Raw genomic sequence first — 20,017 nt, 5'->3', positions numbered from 1 at the left:
TATACGAGTGGTTCTAGGAGTATTTAAGCGAATCATAAATCATAGACAATTTTTATCCCCTATGCAATAATGGAGTCATCTTTTACTGAAATGCAAAAGAACAATTATTTTCATTGGTCCAAATATTCTCACTTTGGCTTAATTTATTAGGACCACCAATCAAATTGAGCGTTTCTCATCCGATCAAAAGAAGTTGTGCAATTAGGTGATTGTGTAAACATGTGATGAAATGTGTATCATGATGATTGCATACGTGATGAGGACTGAAGATTTATGAAACGTGAAAACACTGGTTTGTACATAAGCTTAATAACAGTGTTATGCAATTTCACGATCAGTGAAGATCCGAGAAACTTGTGTATGATTCACAGGTACACGTTAAAATGGTAAGTTTGTGTAAATTAATTATAACTTTTTTTAACATGTTGATCATGTTCATAACTTCATGAACTTCATGTGTTTAACTTTAAGCTTACCACCCTGCACCATGCATGATGTAACCATATCCATGACCAGCTCAGACCACATCATGCAATGCATGCACATGCATGATAAATACTCATCATCTCAATTCTCATGCCATGCATGTGAATGCAGTTGCAATAAATGAAGTGATGTGTATACTATACATGTATGTTTAATGTGCATTCACGTACATACTACATGTAATAGTATACTACTAACATGTCAGGAAATTTCTGTGGACTGATGTCACGGTCAATCCAGGGATGTCAGAACAGAGAATTTTCTGTAACTTAAAGGAGTATTTCGTGATCCTAGCATTCTCTTTTTATGACATTTTTCAGTACATATCCACGACAAAAGCATATTCCCAAAATTTCAGATGATTCCGATATTGCCTTTGGCTGCGAGTTATGAATGATTATGTGTATGCACTCACTGCTTCATAGACATAGACATTACGTTGTAATTTCGTTCTGGTGCACCAGCCAGAACTAAATTCAAATTTCACGATATCTTGGCTAAACGAATTAATCTTCAAGAAATATTTTGTACATAAATAGGGATAACCATCAAAATTTCATGTTGACCCTATTGCTACAAAATATTGTTTTCTGGGTAGAACTCATCAACAGAAGTATTTGGGTGGTTAAATGGTCAAAATCGGTCAAAAACTTTCGAATTATGAATTATCAAAGTTTCCAATTCTGACCGGTCATTGGAACAAAATAAAATACAAGGTCCAAAAATAGCAATTGGGGAGCAAAATTGGCATAAGCATATATTTACCTTTATATATTTCTTTATTTTAACATATTTGCAAACATGAAACAAGCATATTGTGAAAGTATCAAAGGGTTTCTTATGAAATGGCACTTAACTAGTCACTGGCATAACTTATTTTTTCAAACTGAGGCATTGAAATCATGCATTTAGAGGACATTTGCCAAAAATCATCCAAGATAGCCGATATGGCACAAAATCAAAATTGCACTAAGAAGGTGAACTTTTTTCACAACCAAGAATTTCAATGTTATTGGGTTTAATATGACCAATTAGTAGGTGTATGTAAACAAAATCTTAAGTTTTGAAGGTCATTGACTCATTCACAACAATTGAGATTATCCACTTTACTTAGGCCTGCTAAGAATACGCGATTTTGGAGGCCAAAAACGCACCCCGATTTTCCAAAAAACGCAAAAATCCGATTCCCCGCCAAAAACGCAAAATTAAAAAAAATAAATGTTTTTTTGTGTTTTTTTGCGATTTTTAATTTTTTTTTTCGCGGATTTGGAGAGTCCCTGGACCTAACATCAAATGATACATGTACCATCATTAAAAAAAAATAGAAAAAAAAAAATTAAAAATTAAAATTAAGAAAATAAAAAATAAAAATTATGCTTTTTTAAAAATATTTTGCGGATTTAGAGAGTCCCTTGACCTTGAGTGAGGTACTGCAATCATTTGTGGCTGATTTAAAAAAAAATTGGAAAAAAGATACAAAAAAATTACAAGTTTGTATCCAAATGGGACCGATTTTTAACTTGTGTTCACTGCATAGTCTATTGAAGATATAAAAATGCATTGGTTTTGTACACAAGTCTGTATCTTAGATAGATTTTGAAGTGAACACAAGTTACAAATTGGTCCCATTTGGATACAAACTTGTAATTTTTATGTATCTTTTTTACAATTTTTTTTTTTTTTTTTTAATGATGGTAGCACTTGATGTTAGGTCCAGTGACTCTCCAAATCCATGGAAAAACAAATTAAAATTGCAAAAAAAAAAAAAAAAAAAATTTTTTATAGATTTTTTCAAAATGTCAAAAAACGCAATTGGAGCCAAAATACGCAAATTGCGGCGCAAATAACGCAATTGCGTATTCTTAGCAGCCCTAACTTTACTCATCATGCTCATGTGTGACTTCTAACAAAAGGCGCTGGTTCCTGTAGTATTCCTCATTCAAACCAAAGATACTCAATACATTATGAGTATCTTTGTTCAAACCAATTCAATGCTTGACCTCGGAGTTACCTGCATGACTATCGCGGGCTATTTTGAAACAGTTATGGTTGCACATTCAGGTGAAAGTCCTAAACAAGGTATAGCCAGCAGCAAGTTGTAGATGGTATGGGCCTAAATATAACAAAACTTTTAGGGTTGAAATCAGGTGAAAAATACATCAAATGAGCACGAAACTTCACATTTATGTTCAGAAAGGTGTCTTCTTAGCATGATTCAAAGGAGTATGGAAATTCCAAAGGGAAGCTGGTGATTTAATTTGTAACTCAAGATCTACTTGTTCAATATTTTAACCTTTTTACAGAGGGTATGACAGAGGTATTACTGGCAACTCTGCCAAATTTCAGCTCAGTAGGCCACATTTTTCACCTGAAATTATTGACATGAATATTTTGTGCCATTCTTGAGCAGTGCTGAACTCAGCCACTGGCAATTAAGCGCACTGTGGCGATGGACCAATTTTGACTCGCACTTACAGAAAAACGAAATAACTTACGTTACTGTTATTTGCAAGATAGTTACAAAATATAATTGGCAGTAACTTCCCCAATTTTTACAGAAAAATATTGACAATTAGGAAGATTGGGGAGAAGGGGGGATTACAGGGTGACTTGAATGATTTTTCAGAATGGGCTAGAATCAATCAACTCAAGTTAAATCCATCCAAGTGCCAGGCACTGGAAATATGTTTCAATAAGTCTGCCCCACTGCATGCTGACTTAATGATTGGTTCTAAGAAGCTGTCCTATGTCAACAAAGCTAAAGTTCTTGGTGTCTACCTACAAAATGATCTTAAGTGGGAGTCACAAATTGAAAACATGACTAAGAAAGCCAACCAAAGGCTTTTTATGTTGAGATCTCTTAAAAAATTTGGCTTTGACCGTGAAGAGCTTTTGACAGTCTTCAAAAGTTATGTTAGACCAGTTGTTGAATATGGGGATGCAGTGTGGCATTCTGGTTTATCTATAAAGCAAACAAATGAGCTGGAAAGAATACAAAAGAGAGCTTGTAAGACCATAGTGGGCTTCAATAATTACAAATCATATTGTGATGCATTAAATACATGTGGGCTTAATTCTTTGCAAGAAAGAAGGAGGATCACTGCCTTAAATTTGCCAAAAGCCTTGGTGACAATGAAAGAACAAATCATTTATTGCCGCCCACCAGATTTGCCATCCATGGTAGAAACTTGAGAAATAGCAAAAATATTTCTCAATTGGCTTCAAAAACAAACCGTTTCCAGCAAAGCCCTGTGCCTTATTTTGTGAATCTTTTGAATGCTAACTAAAAGGTGCTTTTTTCTGGCCGCTTTCACTTAAATTGCTCCTGTTTCCTTGGCTTTTGAGTAATAATTTTGGTTTTATTTAAAATTTTTCCTTTTAAGTTTGTTTTCAGGATATACATTTTTTTCCTTGTATTTAATGTGTATTTCTAAGTGTTTAGCAGTTTTTAAAGTGCAATATATATTCATGTTCCAGAGAGGCTGATGGGAAGTGAGTGTAATGTTTCTGTGCATGTGAGTATTTTGGGGTGTGTGTATTTTAGGAGTGCCCATGTATTGTTGCTTCAATGATTGTGAGAGTAATTTTGTATGTTGCTCTTTGCCTGTAAGTAGTAAGTGCTTGAGTTATATAAATGAGTGAGTGAGGATTTCTAATTTGGGTTTTTTGCGGCATGAATAATTTTAAATAAGTTTGGTGTGTTGTGGCAATATCAGTGCTTGATTCTTGTGCAATATTTTATTTTTTTTTTAAATATTTATTTTTTTATTAAATGTTTTTTCTATTCCTGTTGTATTTTGATTTTAAAAGCATGTATTGATTTTGTACCTTTTATACCATGTAAAAAAATACGTAATTTGGCTTAGGGCCACGAGGTTATTTTTAATAAAATTGAATTGAATTGAATTATATTAGTTAACATGCTCAATAATGTAAAATACAAACAAAGTGGCCAGAACTTCTACCTGGGGATGATATAAGTTTCCAAATATTTATTCTAGTTTCCAAATATTTATTCTACAGATCGATGTATATTGCACTATTTAACTTTGATTAAATTTCAGAATAGTTGAATACTTCAAAGATTTATTTTCCTCATTGATAAATGTAGTTATTTTGCTCAGTTTGACTATGGTTCCTCTCAGCAAGCCAAGCTATTACATCTTGTGTTATCTTTAATCACACCTGTAACGCTGACACCAAAGTAGTACCGCTGACATTAAAGTACAATGTAGTACCACAGAATGCAAGGAAATGCGTAACCACATCAGGGCGGAATTATTTTCACAAGACTATTTTCTGACTGAGCAACATTATACATAATTTTAACTATTGTATGGTTACTTATCATTTCAAGCATGTAACACTGACACCAAGCCTTAAATTTAGTGAGGGTTGGCTTGATGCGCCAAAGTTGAAAGACATTTAGAGAAGTTAAAATGTTACAGCATCATGTTACTCAAGATATTATTCAAAGTAGAACTGAATCATTCAGGTGGTTAATAAACTTAATTTTGCTGTTTTCTGCAAGTGACATATCTTGTTAAACATTGTAATGTTGATGTAGAAACTTAAATAAAAACAACAGTTTGCTTTATTATACTAATAAAACACCACCAGGGATGCCAACCTTGCAACTCAAGAAACTGTACTCACAGACCCCAAAAACTGTATTTTGCCATACAAAACTGTATTTTTTAAGATCATGTGTAATTTCACTTGTAACTAGCTATAAACATTAAAACCTAACTTGTTTTCATGTTTGTCAGAGTGTTTCTACACTGTAAAAACCCTTTTAAGCCCCTTACAGAAGACACATTTGATAGTTAATGCAATTTTCAAAGAGGCTCCATTTTGGAGTTATAGCACTTTTTAATGTCCACTTTCCTATACTTAACCATGTACAAGGCATTTTTGAAACGGCTGCACTGGCTTTATTTCATGATTAGCGTGGCTGACCTTCCTATATAAACTGCTCAAATAAAGAAAGTCCGCAGTCATGTAACCCGTCCTACACCAAAACCTGATCTTGTTATGACAATTTGATTGAAAAGGTCGTGTGCAGCATCTTGTTAGCTCTAATTTGATACCAAATTTGCTACCAAACACTCAAAAGTGACAAAGTTTGATACCAGTTTATGGCATTTGGTGCATTTTCAAAAGTTGCAAATCAAAACGGGGTTAACGAAGCACGCGGTCGAAATTGCTTAGCTTGGCAATTATGGTCAAGCTTGCATGCCAACGATGGGCCCCTGTCGACTATCCCAAGTGCGCGCTTTATTCAATTGTTAATTCAAAACGCATGGATTGCTACAGTGCTTTACTGATGAATACTAGGGCACGATGCGATCGATATGACCTAGCGGTTGTTTTGGGCTATGTCAATGGTCGCGCTCTACCATTCACCTCTACAGGTCCGCGTGGTCCATTTTTAATTTGCAACTTTTGAAAATACACCAAATTTCATATACTGGTATCAATCTCTGTGAATTTCGACTTTTCGGTAGCAAATTTGGTATCAAATTGAAGCTAACAAGATTCTGCACACGACCTTTTCAATCAAATTGTCATAACAAGATCAGGTTTTAGTGTAGGACGGGTTACATGACTGCGGACTTTCTTTATTTGAGGTGTTTATGATGCACAATTTTATACTAATAATTCATTGATTCAAGTGGATCATTCCAACAGAACCACCCCACCCCCACTTGGGGGTCACCGTGTGGCCTACCTCACATCATAGATACATGCTTGAAACGCTGAAGAGCATATTTGAAAAAATATTAATGTGCCACTGCCTGCAACCATTTTTTTTTTTTTAATGTGCATGCATCATCTGAAAGTCGGCAGTTAGGAAACCATCTTGTAGGCCTATTCTTTTGCACCAATAAATAGTTGACTAAATACTTGCATATTGCATAATTATGTAGCAGTTAGATAGTTAATAAAAATATTAATGTGCATGAACCATCTGAAAGACAACAAAAAACTATTTCGGAAACCATATTGTAGGCCTATTAAACATGTTAAATATTTTTAATGTGCATACGTGCATGCATCAACCGAAAGTCGGCAGAGAAACGCTGTAGGAATCCATCTTGTAGGCCTTTTCTTTTGCACCAGTAGAGCTAAATAGTTGACTAAGTACCTTCAGAAGACATTACATAGGTAGCAGTTAGATAATAAAAGATATTAATGTGCATGAACCATTTGAAAGTCAAATTTTATTTCGGAAACCATATTGTAGGCCTATTAAACATGTTAAATATTTTTTAATGTGCATGCATCATCCGAAAGTCGGCAGAAAAACGCTGTAGGAATCCATCTTGTAGGCCTATTCTTTTGCACCAGTAGAGCTAAATAGTTGACTAAGTACCTTCAGAAGACATTACATAGGTAGGCCTAGTAGTTAGATAGATAATAAAAAATATTAATGTGTATGAACCATCTGAAAGTCAAGAGAAAATTATTTCGGAAACCATCTCGTAGGCTTGCTAAACATGTTAAATATTTTTAATGTGCATGCATCGTCAAAAGTCGGCAGAATGCGTGATTAACGGGCAGTGGAGTCGGAACAAAGCGCGATTTTGTTTCAACTTTTATACAACGCTAGGGCAGGCTTCAAATTATCAGTTATTTTAACTCTGGTAAGTGAAATTGACATTGAAAAAGACCACAAAGTTTTTTTTGATAGGCTAAACGAAAATCGTATTTTTTGAGGGGAAAACGTAAAATCGTATTTTAATCAAAAAATCGTACAAAATACGGCAAAATCGTACTAGTTGGCATCCCTGCACCACATTTGGGTTATCTATAATAACTTGTATGAAATATTTCAACACTTGTTTCAAAATAATCATTAACATGGAAAGATAAAATCCACCTAAAACTATACTTATACCTTCTGCAGGTATTGTAATTTTGGCTTCAAAGGAAAAAAAAAACCCAAATTTTGCCCAACCGACCCTACTTGAAGTTGAAAGGTCCGCCTACCATAAAAAGTAAAACAGGGTGGTTTTTTTCGTCGCATTATATATCATATTTGTCTAATTAATTAAATAGCTATCAATGTAGCACAATATTGTGCAGTTGTTTACTACAAAAAGTGCAACTTTCTACCATGGTGAACACTGAACAGGTATGCAAAGAAAACTAATGGATTTGGAAAGTTGAATTGTCATGAAGCTTAAAGGGGGGGGGGGGGACAAAATGTTAGAAGTTCAAATTGGATTAAAAGAAAAGCAAATATTCTTATTTGAACATAAACATGATAAGTAATAAATATAATAAATAAATAATATCAATTATTATCAATGCTTTGTAAAAAAAAGTGCAGTTTCTATGCACGCAAAACAATTTACCCATCCTATCGCCATGTTTTGACAACAAACACACCCCTCTGCTATCAAATGGTCGAGTCCAAAAACGATATGGGGTCAAGGTTACGGCGTGATAAATAAACTCTGTATTTGTTGAAACTTGGGCATTTGGCCAACAGTAAGACAGAAATACATTACCCATTTCATTCAATATTAATAAAAATAGAACAAGAAAGCATTGATATACACATACAAATATTTATGTACAAAAACCACTGTAAAATAGCTCATATCGAACACGCCGTAACTATGAGATTTGTGTTATGCCAATTTCAGTTACGGATGAAGTTTTCTGTTACCAACTAGTCCGTATTCGGCGATGATCTTTCGTACTAAAATGGTGTTTCACAGAAATATTCTGCAAGTCGAATCTCATGAGTTATTCGATCATTATAAAAACAATTATGGAGGGAAATTTCCAAGATTTTTGTCAAGGGATAGCCCGAGAAAAATTCAGAATGGCCACACCGTAACACTGACACCAAGTCCGTGTGTTGGAATGTGACATCTTTCTGCGATTTTTCTCGAGTAATTCTTACTTCCAATGCACTACAACGTTTTGTTTAAAGTCTTGAAACTAATTAAATTCAAATTTATCACTAGAAACGTCACAAAACAATAAACACATGTTAAATGTTGTACACCCCCGTAACACAAACACACCCGTAACGCTTTCGACACGAAGGCAATAAGCGCGGTGAAAAAAAAAATTGTCTCCACGTGGGTAATTTTGCACACGGTCGTAAGAGGTCATCATCCGGGCCTGTGTATCATGTGACTTTCATTCATAAAGAAACAATGTTTACATTTCTACATCGCAAGAAAATCTCACTCCGTAACGAAAGTGAGTGACACCAAAGTTATTAAAATCTCAATTTATCATTGAATATTTATTTGATTTGGATTACAGGCACATTCCATATGTTTTTAAGTTAAGGTACTGTCATATTTGTTTCAAAACTCAACTTTCAAAATACAGAAAGATTACGTTTTAAACTGGTGACCGATTGAAAAACTCTTTCACACCCGTAACATTGCTGACACGAAATGTTACGGAGTGGTGTGAAAATCGGCAAAAACAAAAAACACAAACTTCGCAACATTTGATAAAATCTTGTTGACAATCATAAAAATGGACCTCTGTTCATGTTTCCATAGCAAACAAGGTAAGGTTTTAATTATTATATGGGGGAAATGTGGAATTTAAAAATGTCTCTTTTCATGTCACACTGTTTTCACAAAAAACTTGATGACTCCATTACTTTTCTCCCGTAAAATTCTACTATGTCAACAGAAGTAAAAAAAAAAAAAAAGTCTTGATTTATTGTATAAATATATATTAATTAAATGCAATGAAAAAAAAAATTAGCAGGCTTTTACATTTTTTCTACAATCTTGAGAAATGCAAAACAAGGCCCATGTTTTACTACTGGCCTCCATATTTATATAAACACCCACATGTGTATTCAAAATTGATGCTTAAATTTGACCTGAACCAATTGACCTATAACCTGACATACGGTGACCTAATAGCCTTTTCTTCTCCTAACAACACATCAATAACAACATCAATATCAAATTGACTAATGACTATGCATCTATTGTGTAAGTGTTTATTTAATTTATTCAGTGTTATATATTTTGCAAGCACCACTAGATTTTCTATAGAGAGTATAACAAAGGATTTAATGTATTCTATTCTTGTACCCTACTTGAACATGTCGAAAATAATAAATTATGGTTTGTTATGAAACACGCATCTGAGTTACCAGGATACGGTAAACAAAAAATATATAGGGCTAAAATGACTTACTATACAATGGTTTAAAAGCACCTTTTTTATTTATTTTTTAAAATTTTTTTTATTTCACATGATCCGTGCATATATCGCCTCGCTATAAATGAAAAAATATTTTTTTAGACCAATCAAACCAATATATGGGTGATTGGGTGTAGTACGCCCTTAAAAGAATGAGATCAATTTGGAAATGTCTGTGCAAGCAGTGCACAGTTGAGCTCCCTGCATGTCTATGGGAGTGTTCTAATCAAGTTGATGGTTCATTGGTCATCCCTAACATAAACATTATGTAGCCAGAGGTTTCCAGTGATATAAAAATCTCAACTTTTTTTGAGAAAAGTGGGGGGATGAGGCAGGCTGTGGATCACAAAATGCCCTTTTAATTTAACTTAAGGCCCTTTACAATTGATTCTTAGTTTCCTGTTTCCCGCCCGCGTCCAAAGTTAAAGTAGAGAATTGCAAAATATTATTTTATTTTATTTATATTTTGGATTTTCTCTTTCAAAATTACTTTTAATGACTCCCATTTGCTACTTTCTGACATTGATCATATCTACTATAATGATGAATAAACAAAGAACATATCTGTACCATTAGGTCAAAAAAAAAAAAGGGTTTGTCTCAAAGCTCACGAGAAATTTAAAAACAAATGCGATATGGTCATTTTCACGGTAAAGGGTGTAACTTTTGATTTTTAGGGTCAAAATTTCAAACCACTTAAATATGTTTCTGTTTACTGAAATCATGCATAGAAGCAACTTAAATTCAAGTAAAATAATGTTTCAAGGCTTAAACCTTTTGATTTCTAATAAAAAATTTGACATTTGCATAACATTTTGGTTAAAATCTAAGAAAAATGTATTTTACATAACCTCAGAAAATTTTGACATGAAAGCTGGAATACATGTGAAATTCCATTCCAAAGTAAGTCAACAGATATAAGTTAAATTTTATACCATGTTTTGCTATGTTTGTAATTGCAGTTTTGAAAATTTTAACATCAAGTGTCATTTACAATGGAAATTTCCAAACCTTAAACATATTTTTTAAGTTTTAATTGGGTTCCTAAAATAATTTGAATGTCTAACTTCATGTACAAATACTACTTGATGAAAGGAACCTCCCAGCCAAGTTTCACAGAAATTGGAGTTATTTTTTAGAATTGGCAATTCAAGCGATTTGTGTTTCGGAGGCTTCAGTTAACAACACAGGTGATCATAAAAGTAAAATATTTAGCTAACTACTACAAGTTGACATAAAAAATAGGTAAAAAATATCACAATTACCAATTTTCATGCTTTGCTTCTAAGTATTGAATTTCAGTTGTGACAAAAATTAAATTATCACAGCAAGTCATTTTTTTTTGTTTCGGAGGCTTCATGTTAACAATTGTTAAACATTGCAGAAGTAGTTTTTTGAAAACAACAGTGTTGGGATCATCTAAGCTGTTATTTTCTTGTGTGTATTGAATCAATGATTCTATGCGGCAGATATTGTAGATTTATCACACATTAATTTTTTTCACCCATTTGTTAAGTATGGTGTTTTTTGCATGTGAAGCCTCCGAAACAGGCTTTTAAGGTATCAGTATATTTTTCAAACATTAACCATAATGTCAATTTTTTAAAATTTATGACATTCTGCACATATCAAGTAATAATTACAATGCAGATATCAGTATGAAACACACCAATTTAGATATGCATAGATGATAATTAAGTTTACTGTTGTTTCGGAGGCTTCATTTGTTTCGGAGGCTTCAATTGTTAACGGAAAGTTTGTATTGGGTCCCATTTTCAAACGGTGATATATATCTCCACGATTTAAAAACATGTGACTTGAGGATCTACTTTGCTACATTTTGATAAATAGATTGGATGAGCTCTTTTATTTATATTTGCACAAGCTTGCTGAACAGTTTGTTTCGGAGGCTTCAAAAAAGTTAACGGAAAAAACGGCTATTTGAAGTCAAGATTTTATAAAAATTTTAAAAGCTTGCAAATCGGCTAATTTTTGTTACCCATTTCAAGTTAAGATAACAACTGTTATAAATCAAGAAGAAGTGAAGAAATAACCAAGAATTATGAACCAAAGCTACACCCACAAAGTTTGTTTTAACAATTGTTAACGGAAAATGAAGCCTCCGAAACGATAAATATCGAAGTCCGGTTCTCAAAAAATACAGGGCCGTTCACAATTAAATCTAATGTGGCAGTGTTTACTGAACATATGACTGTACTAAAAAAAAAAAAAAAATTATCCATGAACTAACTGAAGAAAACACAGGGTTTTACAAAAATGTTACTGTTTTTATAGTTTTTCCAAATGGCAATATTAAGTACATTTAAGCCTGCTAAAACTGAACGCAGTAACTCCCAAAGCTGATTATGCTACCCAAGGTAGCTGCTAACTAGATGACTTATGTGGCCAAAAATGATGGAATTCTGTGGCTTTATTAGAACACTACGGATTAAAATGTTAAAAATCCAAAGTTACACCCTTTACCGTGAAAATGACCATATGCGATTTTTTTTTTTTTTTTTTATTCCCGACTTTTTTTTTATGGTATTTTGAGAAAAAAGTCTGATTTTCGCTGATTTTTTCTAGAAAAAAACTATAAAAATTTTTTTTTTTTGAAATAAAAAAAATTTCTGCATTTGCAAGCTTTGAGACAAAACTTTTTTTTTTGCCATGTATAAAATCAAACATAGTTGTAAAATAATTAAATGCATGTTCCTTGTCAAAACGGGCTGATGTAGGTTGTGACCACTTGTTTTAAAACAAAGAAAATAATAGATAATTAATAATTAAAAGTCACCTCATCCCTTGTTTTCAACCATGAAACAGGAAACTAAGAATCAATTGTGAAGGGCCTAAGCTGTGTGTTTTCATTGGCCTGGACTGTGAATTTGTGACATAGCCCAGTGTGACACATCTCAAGTGACACCCCAGTGTTAGAAATACCACATGCTTACTACACCCATCGAATGTGTGTCATCAGCCCTCAGATATGCAGATCGGCCCTCAGAGGAACCCATGCATACATGCACCAGATGCTTTTTTGAAGGGGGTTGGGGTGGAGTTTTCAGGCAAGTATATTAGTATAATAATCTTCATTCTCCCACCCTGTCTGCACAACTCTTTTGTGCTCATAACCAGAGGAAGATCTTCAATTTTTCAGGTTCCTGTGCAGATCACCATTTTCACTTTTTCTTCTCCTTGTTTTATTTTTTTGCAGGCTAAATATGTAGCTCAAATAATTGTGCTAGGAGCACAGGTTGTAGGCAGAGCATTTACCAGGGCCGTCAAATATGAGTATGCAGGTAGGTTTTATAACACACTTTGTGGGTCGTGTGGCTGGGGTGGGTGCTCTTTGTTTATCCTGCCCATGCCCCCTCCCCGCAGGGAAGGACCCAGAGTATGAGATTTTTTGTGTGGAATTTTTAGATGCTTTTACTAGGATCCACAACATGCTCATCTATCAAGGTACAGTTGAGGTTATTGAACTATGCCATTGGGATGAGGCTATTGTGGAATGTGGACCATAGTGTTTGCTGTCATTTTCAAAGAGACAGTTCACTTTTCATGAAGTTTCAGACTGTACTTTCTAATGCAACAGGGTACAATTCTCTTCATACAAATTTATGTATGTGATAAAGTATTATAAAAAGGCATTTTATAGCAAACAACAGAGCAACTGTCCAGTAATAATAATATGAGAGCAAAGAAAATTATTCAGCCCTTGACGCCATTCCCATTTCCCAATTATATGTGATGCGCAGGGTTCCCGTTAAGGGTTTTAAAATGTGCGTCATGTGTGACGCAAGTTTGCTGACAAGATTGAAAAAACTTGCGTCCAGACAGATTTTTAAAGCGTCCATCTGAAATTCACGATCAATCATACTGGAAACACAACGGCAACCCCTCGTTGCTAACACACGCATTCCGCCCGGTCTACCTCATCAAATGTTGATTGTTAAAATAAAATTTTCGCCGTGATATTCCACCTCCAGTCGCAATGATAATTTTTCTCATTTCTGCATCAGTTTTTGTCCGAAACATGGTCAGAAACAGCTGCAAAAACATGCGCAAAGTCTGTCAATCTTTAGCAAATGTTCGTACTTTTACTTCGGTTTTACTTTTACTTGATCCACGTGTTGTTGATGATGCTATAAAAGCTAAAACACGCGCTGTCACAAATAATACAAAAAAAGGTTATCATTTGGATTTTGTCTTTAAAATTGCTTTTATTCATCGTAACAATAATACTAATAAAGGAAACGTAGATTATTTATGAAAAAATAAACTTAAAATATTAAAAACTGAATATTGTCAGGTTGTGATAAATAACTAAATAAACATTAACTGCACGTCACCAGTTCAGCATGCTTTGTAAACAAACAATTGCATCAATTGGGACTTTCCCCATCAAACAGCGATCGCGACGGAAAGCATGCAAAAGTGCACGATTTCCTGACGTTGCATTTACAAATATTGCAGAATTTACTTCAATTCTTAGCAGGTTGGTCAAAATTTTGGGGCTTTTATTATCGTAAAAATAAAACAATTTCTTATTTTTATCATCAATTAATGATTAAATTTGAAGTTTTGTCTGCGTCCACATGGACGCTTAAAATACTTGATTAGCCATGTGAACTTGCGTCCAAATTTGTAAAATACGCGTCTGGACGCAATGACGCACACTAACGGGAAGCCTGGTGATGCGATCAAGCAAAAGAAGTATTTCATTGTTTCCTATTGTTTTGGAAACTCTTTAACTGCTCATATCTTTTGAACTGGTTGTCCAAATTCAATGGGGTTTTCTGCAAAATGTAGCTTTGCAAATGCTGTTTACAATTCTATACTGAAAATTGTATACTTCCAACTGCAGACTGATTTTGCTTGATCACACCACATATGCTTGAGTGCTGGTCAGAGCCATGAAATCCTGCTGTCATGTGGTTGAGGATCACACCCACGGACCGGTAGCTACACAGTCACAGGTAACGCTGTCCCGGGCAGCAATTCCGTGAGCATTTGACAGGGTGATTGCGTCATCGTAGACCCTGGGACTCGGGCATGCTCAGTGGTTTTCATCGTGGTATTTTGTGGTAATTATGGGTGTTATTATTAAAAGCCATCACTTCACTTCACCGATTGCTTTCCAGGTAAATTCCCACCGTAAATTCTCAAAATACCACTTTCAATAATTTTTCAATGCAATCTTCATTTTACAGTGAGTCAACAGGCAGCCAAGAAAGCAGGTGGAGGGAAGGAGGGCGCTAAATCAGCCGCAACAAATAGCATTATGGGAATGACGCTACAGGAAGCGCAACAAATACTTCATGTGTCAAAATTAGACAAAGAACTTATTCAAAAGAACTATGACCATTTATTTAAAGTCAATGATAAGGCTAAAGGAGGATCATTTTACCTTCAATCTAAGGTAAGCATGCATGGGTAGTAGATGCGGGGGTAGTATGGGTGGGGGAGGGGGGGGGGGCAAGCCCAAAACATTTTTTCTTGCACCCCCAATTTTTGAGGCAAAACCCCCAAATTATATAATTTTCCACTTTGTGCGGGAATTTTTCGCAAAATTTGTTGATTTTGCCCCCCCCCTCCCTCCGACCCTGAAATAGACTTCCCCCTTGCCCCCTGAAAAAAATTCCCAGTGCCACCACTGACTCTAACACTCCTGCAATATGGCTCCTATTGTCTAGACCTAGGATACACACATTTGAATCGTTTCATAATTTCAGTCGCCCAAATTCAAAATCCCTCCTGTGGTCTGTATCTTTGTGTAAAGCGCAATGATCTGATGTGATTACACGATATAAATCTGTGTGGTTATTTTTATACTGTCACGGAGGTATAAGTGCGTTAGTGTTATAGACCTGACGGGGAAGTCCTCTTTTGGTCTATACGCAAGCGCGCTCACCTCTTAATCCCAGGGTTGTGGGTTCGAGTCCCGTCAGGACCGGAAGTGGCTCGAGGAGGAGCAGGATACTTCCGTGAGCGGTTTGTGACAATACTGCGATATAACATAACACATGCCAACAAATGTGCAAGAATAACAATGGTCAACATACATTGTTAGCCACATTAAAACAAAACAGTCCACTCCTTAGATTCATAACACTTGAATTAGGATCAACCATCATTATTACGATAAAAAGATTTAATTATAACAAGATTCTTTCTCAATCGAGCCCAGCTTTCCCTTTTAAAGGGAATTTTTATTATGCATGTGTGTCAGAAAACTGAAGCAGTCTCTATAATTTGGTTCACCTCAAGTTCGGAAGTGACATCAATGCTTTTTCGCGGTTGCGCCGCAAGCGTGCCGACAAGTCGCCCCTGCACGCGTGCGTGAACACTCACCGTGTTTAACTTTACGTGCGCGATTCAATACTGCGTTGAGCAAAATACGCACCTACGTCACTACCAAACTTGAGGTGAACCAAATTATACAAGGAAGGTGTATCTATTCATGTTTTGTGATTATTTTGTCCCCTCCACAGATTGTCCGAGCAAAGGAGAGAATAGAGTATGAATTAGGCGAGACTGCAGCACAGAATGGTGGTCCTCAGAAATCAATCAACAATGGCAGAAAATCCACTTCATCACAGCAATCGACAAAAGACACAACATCCTCTTCATGATAGTGGATTCATGAAACAAAATACTATTTTTAGCAGAAGGGTCATTAATATTGGGATGTCCCAAAATGATACCAACATTGTTACCAACGCTGTTGTAAACTGGAAGATATAAAGAAATGTATTCAGACTTGTGTGAAGCAATTGTAAACTGCAAGATATAGGGGGCTGGCATTTTCTTGGAAGGGAGGACCCAGATTTACAAAAAGTTGACCCCCCTGCCTATTTTGTCAACAAAAAGTTTATGACCCCCACACACCACCCCCTAAACAGACTAAAATTGTATTGAAATCAGTCTTTTGAAGAAAATAAACACACTACATGTATCTGTGGTCATTTTGTGACTCCCTTATTTATTTTTTTATTAATTTATGACCCTGACCCCCTCTCCCCCATGTATATTTGGGATCCCCCTTCCGAAGAAAATGCCAGCCCCCAAAAGAAATGTCTTCAGATTGATGTGAAACAGACATGTGGATTGATATTTCTGCAACTTGAATTGTCAAAATGATTATTTGTAGAGCAGGGTAGGTAACAAGGTTGGTGACAATAGTGACATCCATTGAAGGACCCACAACATTTTTATTTTAATCATTATGTGTATCCTGCCTGGATTATGGACTACAAAAGACAGGTGGAATGTATAATTGGAGAGAACACTGGAAGTATGCTGTCATTAAGGCATGGGATCGCAGGAGCCATATTTTTCCAGTTTTTCTGAAGTTTTGGTTGTGTTCCCTCCCAGGAAAAATCATGTACATTGGATGGAAATGATACTCTTATAGCAAGCCTTGTGATCCTCTTATAAGAACCAATACTATTGCTCTTGTGTATCAGCTTAATTTTGTCTCAAAATTTGAGTACAACTTCATTAGGCCATTCACCCCTTACATTGTATCAGACAGAAATTCATGCAGGTTGGGAACCAAATTTCTTAAACAAGCTTATAATATAATATGCATTTCCCATTCCCAAATGAACTTCAAATAAAGACAGCAAAAGGTACCAATTAGGTTCACCTCTGCATTATATATGCTAAACAAAGAATGTCATAATAAGAACCAGCAGCCAATAGCTGCATTTTTAGCTTGGTTTTAAGACCTCATTCTTTAAAATCAATCAAGAAATAAATTCAAAAGTTGCAGATTGCTCCATTGGATGTCTTGTTGATTTGTACACAAAGTTTTCTTGAGCATGAATTAGAAAACTAGTGCCATGCTTTCCATTGATGAGAACATTAAAATGCAACTTTTGATTCCATTCCTTCTATAGTCTGTACACCTTCCTCCAGTCAGTAAAGTAATAGTGAGATTTTGAAATTTTAAGATTTTCTCACAAACTGTTAATTTTTGTAGGAATCGGTTATGCTAGTTGGACTTCTTGCATCATTTCCTTTCTGAAAATGTTTCTTTAATTCTCAACTGATTTCAACAAATGAGGTATTAAATCAGCCAGGGTACAGGTATTGGCTATTGGCTTTAATATTGTCATATTTGGCTTTGTTCAGGATAAAGAGGGGTGAACATAACTGGTACCTTAATTCTTTCGCTGTCTGTATATCGACTGCTCAGTGCTAGAAGTGAGTAAGCACAATAGCTGCCCTGTGAACATTTGGCAATGCACACAGTATATTGTACTCAGCTGAGCTACACATAGCAGCTACACATGGCAGCTATTGCACTTGCCCACTTCTGGCACTGAGCAGTCGATATGATCATGGAAGAAAGAGATAAGAAGGAACCACAACGAACACATTCACTTTGTCCACTCCCTTTACCGACATTTAATTGACATTGTTATTCATGGAGTACAATACCAATCACCTATTTACTTTGATCAATACCCGCGTTAAATAGGTGATTGGTATTGTACTCTATGTATTTGCATGTCTTCTGGAGCGTGTCTGAAGGATGATTTGAACTAATGACCTTCCGTGCAAGCACTCTATAGGATTTTCTCTGGTGCGTGATCATCGGTCATTGATGGCCTACATCTTTTTCTTCCATTTCGCCCAATTTTCCCGAACTTTGATGACTTTTTTCTCAGAGTTGGCAGTCTTTGGCACTGAAACGAAAGTTAGCTAGTTACGATTATACACATATAAACTATTAAATTAAACAGGTTTCATGTACCGGACTCAACCGGAACATTGTGCATTATTTAAGAACATTTTGCATCTATTTTTCATCGAAAAAGTCACCAAAATCTTACCTTATTTGCTAAAGATGAAACTCAGCAAATAAACGGCAGATTTTGATGACCTTTTCGATGTGTTAAAGGACATTTTCTACACAACACGATCAAGAAAACAGTTTGACTGTAGATCCCAAAACAAAGCTACTATACATGTTCAGAGCATCAGTGAAATTCCATAATCTTACTTCTGGGTAGCGTTTGTTTGTTCTTGGATGGGTTTGTTATAGTTTTTTTCCAGTATTGATTTCGCCAAGCATCGATCGCGTTAAATGGATCATACATGAAAGTAAGTACCATTGATAGCTTTAATTATCATGCGTCAATGGATAAGCGGATTAAAACTTGGCCGATCGAAGTCGTTGTGGTTCCTTCTCATCTCTTTCTTCCATGATATGATGTAACCACACAGGTTAGACCAGGAGTGTCGACTCAGCTATGTTTGTGTGGCTCAAGAGAGGAATATTGTATAAACTTTACTTTGTGCTTGAAGTGTGTGCTTGTTTGAGATATTTGTGTTGCCGTAGACCTTTTCATACTGAGTAATTATGATAACTTCTATCGCATGTGTGCATAAAAGTACCTCTTCAGCATCATGTAGAGTGCGAAGTTCCAATGTGTAACCGGCATCATAAACTATGATGAACTTTTGACAGTCAATTATGGATGAGAGAGGTACTTTTGCCAAGGATACTCAATGTGCAATCAAGCGGGTGGGGTATGTCTTGTGTAAGAGACTGACCTGTGGAAGAGGTGATGCATAAACAAGTTCTGCAAAAAAATTCACTGATGAAAATACGAATATTTTATCATTTATTTCAACAAGTATTTTATCGTGGAAAACCAACTAAGCTGAGGTGTTAGCTCAATATACTAGGAAAATATTTAAACCGATGACCCCCATATTCACATTAGCTGAATAAGCAGTATTTTGGCGCAAAAGAGTACCATAATTCATGACATTTCTTGTCCGCCAGTTTGGGTACAGGTTTGCATTTGATCTTTCAAATTACATGCAAGATTTTTCCCATCCAGCAACACAATGTCCTTTGTACATATCGACGCTGTTCTGTCAAAACCTCACAACTAAAAAAACTTTTGTGTAAAGCGCAATGATCTGATGTGATTACACTATATAAATCTGTGTGGTTATTTTTATACTGTCACGGAGTGCAGTGCCTCACACTGGCACTGCACACGTGGCTGTACACGTGGCACATGTTCAACGTAATATGAAATGTAAACTTTCAACACCTCGTATGTAGGTTAAATGAACATACAATGTTTTGTAATAGCAAAACTTTCCTGCTTTCTGATTGGTTGATCCAAGTGAAACATTAATACAATTTGTGTAATGACTATAGCAACAAAATGAATACAAGTCATATTCCATAAAAAGTTGGAGTTACAAGGGGTTGACAGAACCGTTACAGTGAAGATATGCAAGTGTAGAAATTAGTGTGTTGCAAGGTTGGTAGCTCTTATCGGGGCCATTTGTGATGAAT

The 20,017-nt window shown here is 35.3% G+C and overlaps 1 protein-coding gene across 1 annotated transcript; it reads left to right on the top strand.

The window, feature by feature from the left end:
- Positions 1–223: 223 nt before the first annotated feature.
- LOC140160880 (mitochondrial import inner membrane translocase subunit tim16-B-like) lies at positions 224–17,444 on the top strand. Its single transcript, XM_072184213.1, has 4 exons — positions 224–386; positions 12,902–12,986; positions 14,901–15,109; positions 16,182–17,444. The coding sequence occupies exons 1-4, from the start codon at positions 384–386 to the stop codon at positions 16,320–16,322; spliced, it is 438 nt and encodes a 145-aa protein (XP_072040314.1). The 5' UTR covers positions 224–383; the 3' UTR covers positions 16,323–17,444.
- Positions 17,445–20,017: the final 2,573 nt, after the last annotated feature.

The sequence above is a fragment of the Amphiura filiformis genome, chromosome 9 (genome assembly GCF_039555335.1).
Source record: "Amphiura filiformis chromosome 9, Afil_fr2py, whole genome shotgun sequence".
Taxonomy (NCBI): Eukaryota; Metazoa; Echinodermata; class Ophiuroidea; order Amphilepidida; family Amphiuridae; genus Amphiura; species Amphiura filiformis.
This window is presented reverse-complemented; position numbering and strand designations above follow the sequence as displayed.